Here is a 21,997-nt window from a genome sequence, read left to right on the forward strand (position 1 = left end):
TAGGAATTGCCAGTATTAATTTTTCTGATTTACAAATAGCAAAAATTCTTGCCTTGAAAGAGGTGGTATCAAACACCATTGTAAAGTCACAGGTGCAAATGCAACCTTTAGGCATTTAGACTAAGTTTTGTATGATTATTTTCCTGCCTTTCCTAGGTTCATCAGTTTATATTTTCATGTTTACTGCCAGGAAGTTAAGGTCAGATCAGTGCTCAGTTGCAGTAGTCATTCAATTCTAGGTTTCTACACATCTCTTCCCTCTTATTGCCTACGAATAATGCTCGTGTTTAATCTTTTTTCCTTAGAATTTTTAAAATTAAATTTATTGCGGTGACATTGGGAAACAAGATTACATAGGTTTTAAATGTGCAGCTTTATGATACATTATCTGTATATTGCATTGTGTGGCTACCACCCAAAGTCCAATCTTCCATTTCCATATATTTGACCCCCATAATTTACCGTTTCATTCCCTCTTCCCTCTGGTAACTACCATACTATTGTCTGTGTCTGTGAGTTTTATTTGTTTTTCTTGTTTATTCATTTGTTGCTTTCAGTTTTATATCCCACATATGAGTGAAATCATGGTTTTTAACTTTTTCTTTCTGACTTATTTCACTTAACATGATATTCTCAAGATTTATCCATATTAATCTTTATTTCATTTTTCTCTTTTTGGCATGTTTGTGGCCCTTAAGTTTTTATATTCTATTTTGTTTTATCCTTCTTGAAAATGCTAATTGTGAACATCATAATACCATTATAGTTTACCTTGACTGTTGAATTACACTAACTAGTAAGTTGGCTCTGGTCTCAAAGCACTGTATTTAACGTGGCTTTTCTTTTCATGATAAAATAATTGTATTTGCCTTGTTAAAAACCACAATACTGTGGTAGTAGACTGAAAATGTTTTGTGATATTTTAAAAAATTGAAGTGATTGTGCTGTACCTTTTTCTCCTTATGTTTATGTAATATAATCTGTCTGTATTTGTGTGATAGGAATTGTACTGATTAGTTAGTTTACTTTTTCTTCTTGTTCAAATTTCAACTTTGTGGTTGCTATTAGGAAGCTTAATCTTATGTAAAGATGCAGTGAGAGTTTATTGAATAGAGGTCTCATTTGTTAAATTACACAAACTCTAAAATATCAAAGAAGTTCTAAATTATCTCACCTGCATTTTAGCTTTTTTAAGAAAAGATATTCTTTTAAAAATTTTTTGTTATTTATTTTTAGAGAGCATGTGTGCATGGGAGAGAGTGAAACTTATTTATGCATTCATTGGTTGCTTCTTGTATGTGCCCTGACCAGAGATGGGACCCACAACCTTGGTGTATTAGGACGATGCTCTGACCAACTGAGCTACTGCCCAGGGCCAAGAAAAGATATTCCTTATTGTGTTATCAGCCTCTAACCTCAGTGAGAGTATGAATTTGCTGTTTACTTTTATATTTCAGTATCACCAGATATTGTCATCATTGAAAATTTGTAACTTTCTCAAATGACAAGTTGAACTAATAAAATAAAAATGAGTTAACAGCTGACATTTTTTTAAAAGTATACTTACCAAAACTTTGGGATATGTTTTAGAAAGAAAAGGAAAAAAAAAAGGATGAGAAAAAGAGAGAAAAGGAACCAGAAAAGCCTGCAAAACCTCTTACAACTGAAAAGGTAAACTTTTCCCCCCCTCCAAATCTGTAAAGACTACCATCTTATTTGTATACTTAGATATGTTGCATGAGCTTTGGGATATTCATAATATGCAAACAGTCATTCTTTCAGCAAGTATTTGTTGAGTGAATACTGTGTGCTAAGTATGGCTAAGTATGTCCTAATAGCTTGTTCCATATGATTTATAGTCAGTTACTTATGTGTGGGTATAGATGATGTGAGTTCCTCCAGGACAAGTATTCCCTTATTAATGACATAAAGAATGGTGTTTTATAGTTAATAAGTTAGAAACCAACATGTATGAGCCATCAAAATTCACCAGTTGATGGGTCCAGCCTTTTAACTCTCCAGACCCTGTCTCGCCAATCAGGAGGTGAAGAGTTTCAGCTCAGAACTTGTCTTCTCATATGAATAATAAAAGAGAGTCTCAGATCATATATACTCTAAATTCTGCTTCCAAAACCTGCATTGGTCACTTAGAAGTTTTAAGAATTCAGACAGTTTAGTTTTACTCTCTCATTTTATAAAAAAGTAAAGCTTGCTAGCTAGATATTTGCTTAAAAAAAAAGAATGGTGTTTTAGCTTTCATACACAAACTTCAGTAAAGTTTAAAGAATGAAAAGATCATACCCGAAGGGGCTTTCAGAAAAGACTCCATGCTTAAAGTTAGCATTTGAGATAGATTTTGGAGGTACGTAGATAAGGTGGAAGGCAGGAGTGTATCATTTGGAGAGAACACCTTGAGGACAGGCATGGAAGCTGGAAACAGAGTATGTTTAGAAAAAGAGGACTAGTAGAGTTTGAAGATACATGTCTATGATAGAAAGTAGTGAAAAATTAGACCAGAAGGGTAGATTGAACTTAAATTGTAAAAGTCCTTAAAGTCCAGTTTGATTCTTTTTTGGCGGAAAGGCTGTGGGAAACATTTTTAAAGTTTCTAAAGTAGATGATACACCTAATTCACAAGGGTTCTTTCGGAAGATTATTTTGGCTGTGATCTGCAGGATAGACATGACTAGGCAAACTAGAGGTAGAGAGAACATTAGATTTTTGTAAATAATTATGGCTGCTTAGCTTTGAATGCATTTCACCATATATAACTATGGAAGCATGGTAGGGGGATTGTCAGTAAAGGGAGCATTCTTGATTTTGTTGTTGAAATTTTAAAAATGGACTTTATCAGTGTATAAATTACGTAACTACAAGGTGCATCCATTTAAAGTGTACAATGCCAATATGTACTGGTTCTTTTTCTGTCATTTGTTAGAGCAGTCTCTACCTTCAAAGAGTTATAAACAAGCCTTCAGCAAGTTAAGATATACCAAGCATCCCAAGACTCCTCAATTCATGTAGCAGTCAGTTCTCTCCACCATCTGACTCTTCACCTGCCTTCCTAGCATTCTCCTTCCATTCTCCATACCAGTCAGACTTGTCTATTGTCACCTAAACAAACTTTCCTTCTTTAAATTGCTTTGCCAAGAATGTCCTTTCCTCTCCCCACCTCTCACCTAAAGCTTACTCATTCCAATGTTTCCATGAATCCCCTCTAAACATCCCAACTAGATACACTTTCCCTTTCCTCAAAATTCTGCTCACTGTTTCCTTTAAGTACTTAGGTTTTATTAAATCCAGGTCACACCTCATCTGTTATTCTTGCTCAATCTGCAGAGGTTGAGACCTCCTACTGCTCATGGTGGAAGCCTGTTGAAAGAATAATCACATAGAGGGGAAAACTTTAGTTCCTATCAAAGTTTTGTGTCAAGATAGTACAGAGTGTATAAAAAGAAAGATATTTAAAAGTATAACAGTGGAGAAACTGAAAGAAAAATAGCACAAATAAAGAAGATTTGCTTCACATATACACATTTTTCTGTATGTTCTGAGCTATTATTTTTCAGAGAGTGTATGGAATCAATCTATAGAGCAGAAATTAGTGGTAATATCAATGAAAATATAGGATGGGGAAAAGTAGGTTTACAGTTGTGAGTACATGGAACAGAGTTTATTCTTATATTATTATCATTGTATTATTTTACATACAACTACAAACCTACTTTTGCCCCACTCTGTAGTAGCAGTAGTAACCAGAATAATCATCATCATAAGTAATAGCTGGCTCTATTGACCATCTGCTATATACCAGGAACTGTTCTAGGAGTGCAACTTATATGTACAATTATATATGTACAACTTATATATAAAGTGACCACCATATATCTACCACCTAAATCAGGAAGTAGAACATGCCAGCATTCCATAAGTTGCCCCCTATAACTCTTCCCATGAAAAAAATCACTTTCCTTCTCCCAGAGATAATCATTTTCTTGCATTGTAGAAGTAGTTTCACCTTCTCTGCATGCATTTCTAAGTAAGGTTGGTTTTTCCCCCTCTTTTTTGAACGTAGGAATGAAATAATACTGCAAATATTCTTGTGTTTTGCTTTTATTAGTCAACCTTTTTTGGGGGGTAAGGGTCAATCGTGGTGGTCATAGTTATAGCTTATTCAGTTAATTGTTCCTCACTGCAGAATTGCTGATTCGAATTCTAGATCCATGAAACTGGGTGAAAGCCTGTCTGCTGGGTGACTCACTGAAGAGCACCAGTGAGAGAAAGGCTTCTCTTGGGTATGGACACAAATCCTTTTCTTAGCAGTTTTACTAAAATGCTGAAAGGAAATAATATAGTTATGTATATGAAAAAAAGTTTATGATAATGCCATTAAGTGGGACATAAAATATAAGATCAGTTAAAACCAAAATCAGCCATGTTCGTAATTAGAAATTATCCAAAGTCAGGTTTATCTTTTAAAATCACAATTCTTTTCATCCAATTCCTATTTGATTAGAACCATCTGCATTTGGAGGCAGAATAAAATAGGGTGTTAGGATTAAAAATTTGATTAGATACATAGTCTTGAGCCACAGAAAGCATTGACCCTACAGCCATAAACTTTATTGTCTTCTGGAATACACTTTTGTGGTTCTTACAATTATTTGTCTAGATTGCTGCATTTATTTCAAAATATTACAGCGCCAGAAGAACTGGAGGCAGAAAAGGATTCCAAATTCATCAAAATTTAGCGGGGCCTGAACATTGGGAAAAATTAAGAGATAAGTCTAATTGATTATAATAAAGTAAAAGTGGCTAAGCCCTTCACAGTCTGGCCATAACCTGTTTTCATTTTTTATTTTAGTTAATCTCTTCCCAAATCTATACAATTTCCAGGGAAACTGAGTAGATATTGTCTTCTGAACATGCCATTCTTATTTTTGTCTCAACTGATTTGGTTCTATAGCCATCTCCTCCCACCCCCAGTGCCTCTTCTTTCCACCCAACCAAGTCTACAACTCCTTCTAAATCTTTATCATTGTATTCAGCCTCGTTTCTTTTTATGGCCATTTTTTCTTATTTATAAAAATCATGGAAATACAAGAAAATGTATAAAGGAAAACCAGTTTTTATAATCACCTGTCATTTTGCTATCCAGAGTCTCACCACTTTTAACATTTTAGTTTTTTTCTTCCAGTTCATTTTTTTCTGTGTAGACTGTATTGTTTTTATGTTTTTGTTCTCTCATCCCCCATTTAATATTATATAATGAGCATTTTATGGTAATACTGGTATTACCATAAGGTTTAGTATATGATATGGACTGCATTAATATGGTTTTATATTTTCTAAATTTCTAGCTTATTTTATGACAGTTTTAAATATAGATGGAAGTGAAAAGTTTTTTGGATTTCAAAAAGGTACTTTGTACCTCACACTCGCTACTATGACTACTTATAAAAACAAACAAAATAACAAGTGTTAATGAGGAAGTGGAGAAATTGGAACCCTTGTGCATTGTTGCTGTGAATGTAAAATGGTGCAGCTGCTGTGAAAAAAGGTGTGATGGTTATTCAGAAAAGTAAACATATAATTACCATATGATCTAGCAATTTCACTTCTGGGTATATACCTGCAAAATTGAAAGAAGACTCAAAACAGATATTTGTACACTAATATTTATAGCAGCATATTTTGCAATGACCAAACATTGGAAAAGACCTAAATGTCTATCAGTGGGAGAATAAACAAAATGTGATATATACATACAATGGAATATTATTCAGCCTTATAAAGGCAGGAAATTCTGACACAAAGTACAGCATGAATAATTCTTGAAGACATTATACTAAGTGAAATAAGCTAAACTGCAAAAGGACAAATAATATATGATTTCACTTCTAGGCACCTGTATAACATACCTAAGAGAGGCTAGAATAGTCAGATTCATAGAGACAGAAAGTAGAATGGTGGTTGCCAGTAGATTGGGGGTGGGGTGGGTGGCAGAGAAATGAGCAGTTATTGTTTAATGGATACAGGGTTTCAGTTTTGCAAGATGAAAAGATTCTGAAGATAGATGGTTACGATGGTTGCACATCAGTGTGAATATACTTAATGCTAGTGAACTCTACAGTTAAAAAGCATTTTACCATATTTAAAAGTTAATAAATTTTTAAAGGTACTCTGTAAACATATACAGCTTCATCTTTATAACCCAATTTTAATGAATTTTATACTATAACAATTTTATTATTGTCATGTTATTGAGATACATGAATTATGGCAAATATTTTAGCTACCTTTTAGCTGAATGTTGTGTTTATCTGAGTTATAATCTTTTTTCTTATACTGTTTCAGAAAATATTTTTTAATATGACATTTAAACTTTTAAAACAAGGTATTGATTTATTTTACCAGTAATGGTAATAAGTTGTACTGACCTGTGGTGGTGTGGGAGGGGAAAGTCATAGGCACTAGACTGGTAAGTCACAGTGTACTAAAGAGTACTGAGAAAACGTCTGCTTGTCCAAGTGAGTAATGCTCAGCCACCAATTAACAGATGAGAATACGGATATTTTATCTTCCCATTTATTATGGCATTCTTACAAGTGGGAACAATAATGAATTGAAAATAAAATGGGCTTAAGTTATACAAATATATTTATATAACATGTTTCAATGAATACATCTAATGTTCTTAGATGCTTTTCTCCACCATTTACACACTATGTGATAAACTACTCAGAATAATTAAATGTTAATGTTATGTTTTTTAAATTATAATACATTTTCTAAATGTAAAGAATTCATATATTAGTTTTAGTTTTTCTTCCTCTATTGGACAGTGGTGATGGTTGTACAATTCTAATAATAACTGTTTTAAACTCACGTTGTACATTGCCTGCCCCAGACCTGTCATCAGCTGTTTTGCTAGGGAATCCTGGTTCCTTTAAGTGGAAAAGGGTATTTCCATATTATAGGTTCTAGGGGTTCTCATTGTCCATATATAATACATAGTTTTCTCAGATTTAAATTGTTTACTCTCTGTACCTGTCATTTTATATAAAAAAGTTATGACTGGTGATAGCAAATCAAGAACAGATTGTAGATTTCAATTTAGATCTCCATAAGTTTACTGTTCTCTGAGTTGAAAAAAATGTCTCACCAAACTGAATAGCCAACAGTTGACCTTATCAGATTTGAGACCTGCTGCTCAGGAATCACAGGGAGTAGGTTTTTATTCCTGTTTCCGTTTCTCCATTATTTTCACATTCCCCCCTTTCTAAATCCTATGTTTTTAAAAAGCTAGTACAGCAATTTTCAACCAGTGTGCCACGGCACACCCGTGTGCTGAATTTTTAAAACGTGCAGTATCTAACTATTTAGTCAGGGGCACTTACCTGTTTTCCCTTAGATTGTCAAATAAAAAACTGACAACAGCCAACACAACAGGGCATTCACACTGTGTTGAACTGTTGGCAGCAGTATGAATGCCCTGTCTTGAACCATAAATATATAGGTTATATAATAGAGTTGTATCTTATTGGTCACATCGCATAATAAGGTTGTGTCTGGTTAATTCTTGGTACTAGAAATCCTTATCGATAAATATAGGCACGTAATTTTTTTAAAAGTCACTTTGGAGCAAAAAGGGTAGGTAATTACTATTATTATTTTATAAATCAATCAAAATTATACTTATTTTTTTGTCAGACTGGCAAAAAAATGTATTTTTTGGTGTGCCACAGAATTTTAGTTATTAGTTTATGTGTGCCATGAGATGAATTACTGAGCCTAATACATTAAATATTGATAGGGTATATTCAGATCTTGTTTATAATGAAACTGTATTGCTGTGGTTTTCATATTGTGCTGTTTTGCCACATACAGATGTATTTGCAAACAGAACAGAGGACGATTATAACAGATTTCTTTTTGGAATTGGTATCTGGGAGATACTCTTGGCTTTTGGTGTAAGATGCTGAGGTGGGAGAGGTTTGTTTATCAGACCTTGCATTCCCCAATCTTCTCTTTCTTCCTTCCTGGCCTTCTAACCCTCTTTCTTTCAGAGAAAGAAGAGTAACTAGGCTAAAGGACACTAGATCTGTAGTAGTAGGAGACTGTCCTCATAGAATGTTGGCATTCCTCAAACTGGATTGAAATATTTACTACTAAAGTATAATTATGGTAGTTTTTTTATTTCCAATTTGTGGAAAAACCATTCTAATAACATTTTCCAGTTATGAAGTTTTCTACCATGTTATTTTTAAATAACAGCTTTATTGAGATATAATTCACATTTTATAAAATTCACCCATTAACATGTAAAACTCAGTGGTTTTTAGTATATTATTAGAGTTGCACAACCATCACCACTGTCCAATTTTAGGACACTTTCATCATCACCCCCAAAAGAAACCCCATGGCAATTAGCAGTCACTCTTTCTGGCAACCACTGATCTTTCTGTCTCTGGATTTGTCTACAATGGACATTTCATATAAATGCTATCTTATAATATGGTATTTTGTGAATGGCTTTTTTTCACTTAGCATAAGATTTTTAAGATTCATCCATGTCAGAGAGTATGACAGTACCTTATTCTTTTCTTGCAATATATATTTTTTGTTGCAGTTGCAGAGCAAAGAAATGGCCATTCTCTCTTCCACAAATTATTAGCTGTCAGAGTTTTTAAAAGTGTAATATGTTAATGATTCAAGAATCAGACAAACTAGATGTAGCTGTTTACTAGAGAGAAATTTGAAATCTGAAATCAGTATTTACAAAACAGATAAGTTCCATGTTAATGCATGTTTCATTCAAAGAATATTGCCCATTTCAGGTCTATATACTCTCAAAGCCAGAAACTTATAGAATTAAGATTTCAGTTTTCTGTGTTTCATTTCTTGAAATTTAATGTAGGTTTTCACTCTCCCTGTATTCTTCTCTAAAGTAAGCATAAAATGACTTGAAAATATAAAGAAATAAAAAGGGTTGCTTAGACCCATATGGTAAATGGTAAGAGCTGTTTATCCTGATAAACTGAAGGTTAAATTACCACTAAAGGGAGACTCCTTGATACAGTTTTTATTGGAACAGAATAGTATGTTGAAGTCACATTAGAACAATATTAATGTTTTTAAGATTTAGAAATAAGGTGCCGCATACATTGTTACTTAAATCTAAACTCTGCTAATAAGAAAAGAACATTCTGCTAAATTGGCAGTAACATGCCTCTACTTAAGATATTTTGGAAAAACTTGTCTTAGCCCTAAGAGTTTTTTCACTTAATACTTTGTCATGTGTTTGAAGCTAAAAGACTGATTAAGGATGAGTTCTGGAGCCATGTTGGCTAACAGTATAAGTGAAAACAAAACTAATTTAAAGGATACCTTTTTTTTTTTTTTTTAATTAAATAAACTTGAGCTAAGATACCAAATAGAAATTTATCCAGTATAAGCAATATCGTATAGAATTATTGTTTATAGATTTTTATGCCACTTTTCTATACAGTAAAATTTAAGAAAAAAGTTTAAACTGATGTTATGAGCTTTGTAAAGAGGGGAGAGAGAGAAGAAAGCTGTTTGATTTGATGGGATAGACATGGTATGACTTGGTACAAATACTAGAGAAAAACTGTGAAAATTTTATATATCATTAAAGGAATTTTGAGCTAGTGATAGAATTTTTGTCCAGGAAAACCTAGCAGATATTTTTGTTATTTTCCCCCACTTAATTATACAGAGTGAGTTAGGTTACTTTCTTATAAATAAGCATTATTTAGAAGTCAGCTTTTCACCACAGTGGAATAATCCTTAAATCTCCAGACTCTCTTTTTTAAATAGGCTAAACTACCACATATAAGTGAGCTAATCAATACAACCACTAACTGTAGTTTAAGGGAGTAATCAATCAATAGCTGCCGGATTTAGTCCTTAGAGTCTAAAGTTTGACTTGTCTATTCTTTTTCTCAGTAAAACCAATGTTACAAAATGTCACTCAAGATGGCACTTGAAATTGCTGTTGGGATGTCTTGTTTTCAAGATGTCCTATATTTTTTAAATTTTTATTTATTGATTTGAGAGATAGAGGAGGGGAAAGGGAAGGGAGGGAGGGAGAGAGGTAGGAGAGAAACATCAGTTTGTTGTTCCACTTATTTATGCATTCATTGATTGATTCTCATAAGTGCTCTGATGGGGGATGGAACTCACAACCTTGGCGTATCGGATGACACACTAACCAGCTGAACTACCCAGCCAGGGCTCAAGATGTCCTATTTTTAAAGGAATAATTAAGGGAATTTTAAAAACTTGTACAGTATTTATATCGTAAGCAATTATCTATCTATCTGAAAGTGACATTTTGTAACTTCATAGAGATTTCATTTCAGAAGTTAAACTAGTTCTTTTAATTTCTTAACCCTTTTATTGAAGTATGACATATAGATCTTGAGTTTATATCTTAGTGAATTTTTACAGATATATACACTAGTGCTACCAATGCACAGATCACTATTCAAAACATTGCTAGCACCTCTCACTTTCTTGGTCCTTCTATTCAGCATTCTCCCAAAGTTAATCACTAGATTTCTGTCAATATAGATACATTTTACCTGCTTTTAATTTTATGTAAAAGAAATCATACAGCACCTACTTTTTCTGTGTCTGGTGTCTTTTGCTAATCATGTCTGTGAGATTCATCTATATTTTTGTGTGTTCTTTTCTTGTCTACCTGTACCATACTTAATTTTTTCCGTTCTACTGTTGGTTGACACAAGTAGTTTTTGGTTTAGGACTTTGATGAGTAAAGCCACTATGAACATTCTTGTACATGCCTTTTAATAAACATATACACATAGCTTATTGGGTGTATACCTAAAAGTAGAAATGCTGGGTCATAGGGAATATATATGTCCAACTTTAGTTTTTCATAGTGATTTTACCAATTTATATTCTCTTCAGATTGTATGATAGTTACAGTTGCTTTGCATTTTCACAAAAACTTGGTTTTGTTATTTAAGAATCTGGTGGGTATAGAAACTAATATTTTTATTGATTGGTGCTAATTTAGTATACAGGATATCCCAGCAATTAAGATGTTATCTTTAAATGAATAAGTGATTTAAATAGCTTGAAACAATTGTGACTACTTTATGAAAGTTCTTTCAGCCAAGATGGTTTTCTTCTCACCTGTTTTACCTAGTTTAAAAGAGAAAGAATTGAGTAGCTAAAATAAGAATTACTGTCTTACAGAAAGCAATCACAAGATGATAGTATAGTTAAATAACTGTATACTGAAATGCTCTCAACCCTAAAAGAAAAGGGAACCAGCTGAAGTTGTAATAGCTTTTTAATATTTGTCCATTATTAAAGTAAACTGTGGCGAGAAAGAGTGTATAAGTTGTGGCAGAAAACCGTATTTCAGGTTCTATGACAGGCTTGTAGTAAATTGCAACATTTTTTTTTCCTTCATGGAATTTCTAAATGTTTTCACAGTCATTTAAAGCTGTATTGCAAGTGAGACAATAAAGAGGGAAGAAATCCAATTACTTCATGTGCAAAACTTTCATTTCCTATTTAATGAAAGAAAGGAAGACTTTTGTTCAGTAAGCATGCAATCTTTACAGTTCCTCATAGTAGATTATAAATTTCCTTTAATAGAAAATCAGAAAAATATGTCCTCAATAAATGCTCTGATGAAAGGTAGTTTTACTAAGTTAAAACCTATGCTTAAGAATGTTGCAGCCAAGCCAGGCCAGTGTTGCTTAGTGGGTAGAGTGTCTCCCCGTGCACCAAAGGGTTGTGGGTTCAATTCCCAGTCAAGGGCACGTACCTGGGTTACAGGTGTGTACTTGGTTTGGGTGTGTGCGGGAGACAACCAGTCGATGTGTCTCTCTCATATCGATGTTTCTCTCTTTCCCCCCTCCCTCCCCCCTCTTTCTCTCCTCTCCCTCCCTCCCACCCACTCTCTCTCAAAATCTATTGAAAAATATCCTTGAGTGAGGATTAACAAAAAAACCCTACAAACAAACAAAACTATTGTTATAGCCAGGTTGGAAGGGCCAGCAATTAGATTTGATGGGTCTAAGAAAGTAATAAAAATAGTAAGTGCTTACTTGATGCTTAACTATACCAGCCATTAGCCATTGTTCTAAATCCTTTATACAAAGTGTTCAAAAAAAATGTCCACACACTTTGAATACCATTTTTAATTCCAGTGGATTATAGTCCTCACAGCAACTCCATGAGGTGGATACTTTTATCCTCATTTACTGATGAGAACCTGAGAGACACAGGCTTGGTCATTTATTCATGATCACACAGCTATTGAGTAGCCAAGCCAAGATTTGAATCTGAACATTCTGCCTTCAAAGTGTATGCTCTAAGCCAGTGTGCTCTGTGGCCTCTCAGTGTATTACTGTTACAGCCAAAAGCGGAGAAAGAAAGAAGGGAGAAAGGTCAAGGGATTAAATAAATATCTTCTAAGTGCCATGAATTGTGCCAAGCATTTTGTGTGTGCTAATTAATTCTCACAGTAACCATAGATAGTTTTAAGATAGTCATTATACAAAGGAGAAATAGAGGATTCAAAGAGTGACATTTTACCCAGGGTAAAACACATCTCATAATTGCCAGAGCAAATCTTTCTAAAAAGGAGGCCACTAATGGGGAGTTCATTATTTTTTGTGACTGTCTGCTATGGATTAATTGAAATAACACCCATTGGGAAGTAGCAAGCTGTTTATGTCTTTGGGACAAGTTTTCTAATATAAGTGTTCAAGGAGTGATTCAACATACCATCTATGCTAAATGATGGCAACATGGTGTACTAAAAAGAATATGGACTCTGGGGCCAGAAAGAACTCAGTGTTTATGATCAAAGTTTAATTTTAAAGTCATAGTTTATTTGAATATTTGGGTGGGTCACTTCATCTGCCTAATCCTGAAGATACTGCCAAATTATTCAACAAATGTGTGCCTGATATGTGACAGACACTCTACTAGGCTCTTGGGATTCAGCAGTAAACAAGTCTCACAGAAACCCCTAACCTTTAGAGTTTACAGTGTAATTCAGTGGATTCAGTTGTGATTTGCTTTTGAGATACTGATCTTGATGCTGTCTCTTTGCTCTCCTTCTCACAACCTGACAGGTTAGGAGCTGGCCTGCCTGATATAGTTCATTTCCAAGAGCCTCCAGGAACAAAGGTGTTTTGGTCCCATCTACACTAGCTTTCTTTAGGACCATCAATTTTCTATATCTTTGCCCCCAGATGTAATTTCAGTGGACATTTATTGAGCATCTTTTATGTGATGAGTCCTATTCTAACATTGAGGGTTTAAAGATGACATTAGAAAAAAGTGTTTCCTCCCTAGCTGGTTTGGGTCAGTGGTTAGAGCCAAGGGCACGCAGCTTGGTTGCAGGCTTGATCACGGCCCTGGTCGGGGCATGTGCAGGAGGCAGCCAATCAATGTGTCTCTCTCACATTGATGCCCCCCCTCCCTTTCTGCTCTCTCTGAAAAGCAATGGAAAAAATACCAAGTAAGGATTAAAAGAAAAAAGTGTTTGCTCCAGGAGCTTATAATCTGGGAAAAAGATGAAGAGTAGAGGGAGAAGAAAGGAGGAAACCTTTTGTCTCCTACCTATGATCTCTCCATAGCCCTCCCTCCACCCTTTATTCCATAAAAACTAGTTAGCACCTACAAGTAGGGGTGTAAGGCTTCATTGTGTAAGTCCCTTAACTTTAGTCATTCACTGTTACTGGCGCATGGTTATCCCTCAAGTATTCTGTCAAGAGAGGACAGGAGAAAGGTATATTTCCAGATATATGTATATTTTGTTATCTGGTTCATCTGGTTTAATTTCAGTTGATCCTTCAATGACATTTTCATATATCCCTCTTTTCTGATGTTTTAATATGCATAACTAGCCATTGTATGTAGGAAGACCTTATTGAAAAAATCTATCCAGTCACTGCAGTTGAGTTATCATGATATGAAAAAAATTTAAATAGATGTTGGAAAACTGCTTTAATTACATACAGTGCTACTTACTGTCAAATGAGGATTTGATAGCGCTAAGCAGTTAGCAGTCAAAAGAAGAAAAAGATTGCTGAAGATGTGACATATGTACCTCAAAATAGAATGATCTAAATAGTCCTCCTGACTTAAAATCCACAGTCTCATTCTGCTCACTTCTTTGTGACAACCTTGGTCTCCCTCAGTAGTACTCCTATCTGGCAGGTACTGATTCAACCCAATTATTGTCCTGTTCCATGCCCTCATTTAAGCAGAAACTCTGCTAACTGGTCTCACTTCCAGTTCATGGCTGCAGATCTCAAATGTGCATTGGATGTTGACTTGCAGTCTGATTACACTTTTCTCTTTCTTGGTATGTTTGCTTTCTAGTTTTCCAAAGAGTTATTGCATGCTTTCTCTTCTTTCTATAAACATGTTACACACCCCATTTCAAAAGTGTGTTTGCTTCATATTTGATTGAGAAAATAGCAGTCATACAGGAACTTCCTTATTTTTCCACCACCAAAACAGCCTGCCTCTGTGCCTTACTGTTCCTCTTGACAAAGTGGACAGGTCCTCTACCAGCTGCTCCAACTGGGCTCTGGATGTTTCACCTTCACAGCTTCACTCTTTATCCCCTTCCCTGCTTCCTAATTTTTTTCCTCCCTACTGTATCTTATTACCACCAATTATTTTCACTTCTAGCAATCACCCTTATTTAAAGGGTAATCTTTGGTCGTTGTGTACATTGTCTTAGTCAAGGTTTTCTCCTCATTGCATTTTATTCCAGTTTCTGTTTGAATCTTTCTCCTAACACTCCTTAAATCGAGGCCACAAGTTATCTTTGTGTTTCCAAATCCAGTCGATTTTTTTGTTCTTATCTTTCTTTTCAGTTTTTCATATAGATGGTAATTCCCTCTTTTTCTTAAAGCTCTTTCTTGTCTTGGTTTCCATGCACCCCATTCTCTTGGTTTTATCCTCACTTCATTGCCTACTCCTAAGTGTCCTTTGTTGGCTTCATCTCCTGTGTCACAGGAGATGACACAGGATATGTCACAGGAGATGTCACAAAATATATGTCCTCAGTTCAGTTCTGGGCTGCCTTCTTTTGTACTCTCTCTGCGTAAATGCCCTCAACTAGTTCCAAAGCTTGCTTTATCAAGGGCATGCTGATGGTTGCCAAACCTATATTTCTAAGCTTGACCCGGCCTCAGAATTCTAGACTTGTGTATTCAGCAGTTTCCTGTCATCTCCATGTAACAGATGTCTTAAACTGAACATGGCCAAACCAGAATTCTTGCTCTTTCTCTATCTGCTGCTTCCCCCATCTCAAGAAACCACATCACTAGTCAGCTCACTGAGTTGCTTAAGGCAAAATCTGAGTTGACTTAGTCTGACGCAACACTTCCAGCAGTAAATACCCTAGTAACTATACCTTTCATTGTCTTGACTGTTACCATCCTGGATCAAGTCACCATTGTCTCTTTCCTGGACTTCTGTGATAGCCTCCTAAATGTTTTCCCTGTTTCTCTAATTTGTCTTTCTGAAAGTAAATGGGGCTCTTTTGCCTGATGGTGGCCTTTCTCGTCTTCTTTACTACGTGAAGGAGCTGTCTCCACCTCCCATAGTTCTTTCTCCCCTGTCTTGTCTGCCCGGTCTGTTCCTTTTCCTATGCCTTCCAAGGCAGCCTGGGGAAAGTGGTTGGCTCAGAGTTTGATAGATGGAAGACAAATAAATACTGTATTAATAATAAAAAATATATATATCAGATTATGTTGCTTGCTTGACACCTTCCAGTGACTTCCCATTGCACTTAGAATGACATCCTTAGACCTTGTCTTATATAGATAGCCTCATACATTGAAGTCTTTTGCCCTTGTCTATGTCTCCGACTTTACCACTTTCCACTCTTTCCCTTATTTATTGTGCCTCAGCCATCCCTTTTTGTTTTCCCAGAATAAATCAGACTCATGACCTCAAGACCTTTGCACTATTTTCCCTTTTTTGTGATGCTTTTCCCCATCATCCCATGGGTGCCTTGTTCTTGTTACTCAGATTTTAATTTAAATAGCATGTTAGAGGGAGTCCTATCCTGAATACTGAATACAAAGTAGTGAGTCCCAGTCATTCTTGATTACAGCATCCTATTCTAATGTACCCTGTGGTACTTAACACTACTGGTTTATTTGTGATCAGTTGTTTTACTGTCTGTTTCTCCTCTTTCCACCTCCTCCCCACTTCCTCCAAATGCCAATGGTAGAATATCAGTGCCTAGAATAGTGCTGAGCATGTAGAGGATTAATTATTGAATAAAAGACTGTCAGTGGAGTAAGCAGTCCTAGTGCAAAATGATGACTAGCAAAAATGATCCTCTTTAAGATTGTGCTGTTGGGAAAGTTGAACATGAAGACTGACACAATTTAGGGGAGTGAAGGGAACCTGAAGGCTATTTGCTACTTAAGGCCAAGAGAAAAGTTCAGTTATTGGCTGTTTACTTTGCCTCTAATGCAAACAGCTCACTATCAAGTCACTTTATAGAATGGGTCTTGTATGAACAGAGGCCAGAGGTGTTGAATAATCCTTAGAAGGTTTAGAATGGGTGAAGCTAATTTATGTCTTTTAATGATATATCTTTGAATGTTTATGGACTTTGCTACTTAGAAAGGTATTTTCTTGCACTAAAGATTCCGGTGCAGTAACTGGTAGACTGTATGGAAATGTATACACTAGTCTTAGATGGGGCCCAACAGTACCCATACCCACATAGGCATTTCTGTAGAGGGGAGATGTTTAGGGCCCATATCAACACTTGATTTTCATTCTGTTAATGTTTTAGAGGTGGTAGGGATGTAAGCAATCTAGTCCAACCTCCTTATTATTCAGAGGAAGAAATGGGAGCTGAGTGTGATTACACAGCCTGTAAATGATGTCAGGACTCAAATCCCCACAGCTCCTGACCTGAATCTCTTCCAGTGATAACTTGTTTTTAATAGTTGTCTGCAATTGGTAACAGTGCACCCGGAACAAGCAGTTGAATGTGCATATCCAGTGATAGATGCAGCCTTCTTTATCAGTTGACTTTTTGTTCTTACCCAAACCCTGCAGGAAATACTTTGCAGCTTTTATTTTTTGTCTCTGACTTTGGAACTTGAACAGTAATTTTTCATACACAGTGATCTGTTTATTTGTTGTTGGTAAAATATCTAATAACTTATATAATATGTTCAATTGTCCTCATAGGTTTTCCTCACACTCCTCCCTAAGCTGAGCGCCCCATATTCCTCTGGCAGAACCAGGATATATAAGCTTGAAGTTACCTATTTTTCTCTAGTTTAAAAAGAAGATAGAAAGCTGGAAGTAAAGTGTTGAAAAATAGCATGGTATTATTCTGAAGTAGCTACAACTAAGTGCCAAAGAGAGAGAATTTCCATTCTTCAGGAGAAAAGGAGACCATGTTGGGTTGGAAGCTAATGGCCAAGGGTGGGGAGGTTAATAGTAGTAATGTTTATAGTAGAGGCAGTAGTGGTAGTAGTTAGTAACTGTAGTAACAGTGCAGCAATTTAACTCAAAGAGCATAGTCTCCAAATCTTTGTATACCAGTGTGACTCCTAGATTATTATTAACTAATAAAAGTAAAAAATTAAAAAATAGGCTTAGTACATGTGAACTCCATAAATAGAAGTTGTTATTGATTGTGGTTGTGTTGATATGGCGACATTAAATTATATCTTTGGATGGATTTATTACCACATTAATAGAATACTTATGAATTTAGACATACTAAGTTTCAAATAATGTTATCTCACTAATAACTATATAAAATGACATCTGAAATAAAGTAGCTATAAAGTATTACTTCTGTTCTTTACTAACAGTGATGTTATTTCATTAGATGTTTTACTTTATTAAAACCAAGAACTTTAGAGAAAACATCCTCTGTGTTTGAGAATTGAGTTGCTTCTGACACTGTGAGCTTACTTTCACTATAGACTTAATGCATCATCTTAAAGCAAACATTGAAAGGATGAAATTATTTACTATGTTTCTTGTGATCTAGTAATAAGTTGCTAATGATTTCTAGAGAGTTCCTAACCTGGCTATAAGGGAAATCTTGAAATAATGTAAGGTGTCTGATAAAACAGGCTGACATTACTCAAATGTGTTTGGTAATGCTGTGTTTTGGTCATAGTACCTAATGATATGATGACACATAAAACCATCAGCTTCTGAGGATAGTAAAGAGGGAAGAAAGAGTTAAATTATAATAGTAATATTAAAATCTCAAATGCTGATAGTGTTTTTTATTTTTAAAGTTTGCAAAGCACTGTTGTAATGTATATTTCATTTTACTTTCACTTATTCTTTCTCTAATGGTCTTCCTTTTTTATGTAGTTCTAAGTTTCTGACCCATATCATTTTTCTTCACTCTGAAAAACTGAACATTTCTTGCAAGCCAAGTCTGCTGGCAACAGATTCACTTAGTTAAGTCTTTATTTCTCTTTCACTTTTGAAAGATAATTTTTCAGGTTTTGGAATTCTAGGTTTGTGAGGTTTTTTCTTTCTACACTTTAAATATTTGAAGGGCTTGTGTGGTTTCTTGCTTGCATGGCTTCTAAGAAGTTAAATGTAATTCTTATAGTATTTGTTCTTCTGTAGGTAAGTTTTCTTCCCCTTTTGCTTCTTTCAGGATTTTTTGTTTTCTGTAGTTTCAAAATGATATGACTAAGGTGTTGTTTCTGTTTTGTTTTTAGCATTTATCCTGCTTGGTATTTTCTGAGATTCCTGGATCTGTGATTTGTTGTCCAACATTCTTTGAGAAACTGTAAAAAAAAACTGAAATGAGAACCAAAAGTTTAGTGAAATGCAAATGTCCAAATTTTTAGAAGGACAATTAAGTGGGTTTTGAATGCTGTATCATTGAGCTTGACATGAATTCTATGCAAAATTCAAATGAGATTTTTTTTTAATGACTTCTAACAGCACTTACTAGTTGCCTACATGAGTTCCCAAAGACCAGCTCCTGTCAGACTAAGCTTAATGATCAAGGTTCTTAGATATCCTTCTGTTTAAGATATAGACAGGTGGGCCTGATGATCAGATTGTAGGTGGAATGTGAGTTGGACGGACAGCTTTACCCAGAGAAGTTCAGTTAGGAGGATTGATATCAATGTCAGGGGAGTTTGCTGCGTTCTTCAGTGCTCAATCCTGGACTTTGTTCTTTTCAGCATTTTTATTAACTGGTTACATCAGTGTCATATTGTTCAAATTTTCAAATTACCAAGCAACATTAGTTGCTTAACAAGATTAGTTAAGACATTGCGTGACAGAATCAGTTCCTCAGAAAACGTTATACACAAAATACCAACAAATTGGATAAAAGCAAAATTCTTAAAGAAGTGCACCCAAACCTCACCTGTCATGAATATAATAGCACAAAAGAAAATGACTGAAGGCTGGGAATGAATTAGTGGTCTGCTGTGACTGCTGAGAGAGTCAGTGATCTACTTATTCCTTCATTTGTTTTATGCATGGCTGTGTCATGGAGAATAGAGATAAGTGGGTGGATGTTACAAATTGCCTGAAGAGAAAGTTCTAGCAACTTAAGGATTCAGTTAAAAAGAATTACTTTGGCCTGGCTGGCGTGGCTCAGAGGTTGAGCATCGACCAGTGATCCAGGAGATCGTCATTGGTTTCTGTTCAGGGCACATACCCAGGTTGCGGGCTCAATCCCCAGTCGGGGGCTTGCAGGAGGCAGCCAATCAATGACTTTCTCTCATCATTGATGTTTCTATCTCTCTTTCCCTCTCCCTTCCTCTCTCTGAAATCAATAAAGACATATTAAAAAAAGATTACTTTGTTACTATAAACTATGCTTTCTTTAAAATTACTTAGCTAAGCAAAGTAAATCTTACCTGTACTGGAGATTGAAAAGTAAGAGTGTGAAATGGATTGTGTTAAACTTATGAAAATTATATATATTAACAGGCTGATAATTTTGTATTTCAGAAGGTTATTAAAGAATTGATATCTGTGATAGTAGACTAATTGGTTAAAAAATAATTCTGAAGGCGACAGTAGTGAATAAAAACAAGTAAGGGTAGATATATGTTTTTAAAAATTATATATCTGTATAGCTAACAAAAAATGAACTCAACTAACATGAATTCTTTAGGTAGTTATAGAAGAAATGATCTTGTAGGAATGGCTTGCGAAAGGAGCGAGTAAATGAATGTTTTATTTTCTTTGTTATAGAGAGGTAGGCTTTTGAGTTGAGAATTCAGTAGATACAGGGGTTTTTTTTTAATCCTGTTCTATACAGCATTTTTTGTATGAAAGAGAAAGATGGTTTGGAATGTGTGTGACTTGGGCTCCTGACACCTAGAAGAATATTGTACTTAAAATGTGACTGATAGTGTAGACTCAGGGGGGAAACATTATCAAATAACATTTCATTAGGCTTTTCTTGGTGCAGTGGTGTCTTATGCGTCAGCATTGTGGGTAAGGGGAGTAAACTGCTCATAGAGACTTCAAGGCCTGCCCCACCTCTGCTAACAGGTGCACATTAACAGTAGCTAGCAAATAATATCAAGTGCAGTTATTTAAAAAAGCATAATTTCATATTAAGGGATTAAATGGTTAAGAATAATTACATTGATATTAAATTTATAGTCACTATTTTGAGGTCCTAATATGTAAGGTTTGTCACTGTGAGCTCAATAATCGTGTATACTTGTTTTTTATATAATAATGTTGTAGGCTTCATTGAACTGTGCTTTATATGCTTCATTGCACTGACTTTATAAAAAAAATCTGTATAATTGAGGTTTGAAAGGCTTGATTGGTTTATTTAAGAAAAATTTATAAATCTGATTGTTTGCCTTTAAAGCTACAGAAGAAAGAAGATCAGCAATTAGAGCCTAAGAAAAGCACCAGCCCTAAAAAAGCTGCAGAGCCTACTGTTGATCTTTTAGGACTCGGTAAGTAATGAAAAGCCCAAGTCACCATTAGAGTTACAAAACAATTGAAACCTTTACTTCAAATGAACATAATGGCTTTATTGTCAGTGTGCTAAAAGATACCTGTTAACTGAATTTGAAAATGGTGTGATTACTTTGCTGAGTTCCCACAAAAAAGGAACCCTTTAATAAGGGAGCTAGTTAGTCTCTGTCAGCACTGTCTTCACAGAAATCCAAGTAATGAGTTCCTTGGGGAAAGAAAAGATATCAAAGTCATCTTCAAAGGCTTGGCAGACTGTGACATTTCAACATTTAAAATAAAGAGTAGATTCATTTTCTCACTCTTTCCCTCTCATTAAGTCTGTGTGTGTGGTGGGGGTCCCTTGGCAAAATAATTCTGGGTAATCTTATTATAAAATGTGTTGGTTTAAAGAAAATTTTGGCTAGCTGAAGCAACACCCTTTATACCTGTATCGATTAGCTAGATTCATTTATATACCTGGTCACAATAAGGCCCATTTTAATTTAATGTCGTATTTATTCTCATGGCTGATAGATATATATTGTCTGCCTGGTAAGTAAATAGGCTTTCATTCAAGGATTGCTTGTACTGTGCTTATCTGCCAATATTGTCAGCTCTTTTTACATTTTTCTTCTCTTTTAAAGTAGCTTGATAAATGGTTATTTTTAGTAATATCTGAGCCTTAAAGCAATAATTAATTTTTAAACATTTTTTTTTTAGTTTGGAGAAAGAGTAACAATTAAAAGGGTGAAAGATAGTTGAAGGGTAGAGTTGAACTTCATACACTGCTTTTCTAAAAATTGATCTTTTACTGAGTATATTGTTTTCTGTTTGAAGAATTACAGTTGAATGTTTTATTCATTTCTTAGGAGGCTGATACAACATGCAGATACACACTGTGGAGTTAAAAATCTCTTATGGTGGTAAAAATAAGTAGTATATTAGAAATATTTAAAAACTGTAATTTTGAAAATAGAGATTAAGTCCAGGGCTCTAAATATAATTC

The 21,997-nt window shown here is 34.9% G+C and overlaps 1 protein-coding gene across 2 annotated transcripts in view; it reads left to right on the top strand.

Annotated features, from left to right (window-relative positions):
- SMAP1 (small ArfGAP 1) overlaps positions 1-21,997 on the top strand; it is a 109,660-nt gene that overhangs the window by 62,716 nt on the left and 24,947 nt on the right. For both annotated transcript variants that reach the window (XM_081139460.1, XM_081139461.1), the window contains 2 exons: positions 1,591-1,671; positions 20,900-20,990. In XM_081139460.1, coding sequence (XP_080995586.1) covers positions 1,591-1,671; positions 20,900-20,990 — 172 coding nt within the window. The remainder of the gene's footprint in view (positions 1-1,590; positions 1,672-20,899; positions 20,991-21,997) is intronic.

Source organism: Miniopterus schreibersii (assembly GCF_964146895.1).
Source record: "Miniopterus schreibersii genome assembly, chromosome: 6".
Lineage (NCBI taxonomy): Eukaryota > Metazoa > Chordata > Mammalia > Chiroptera > Miniopteridae > Miniopterus > Miniopterus schreibersii.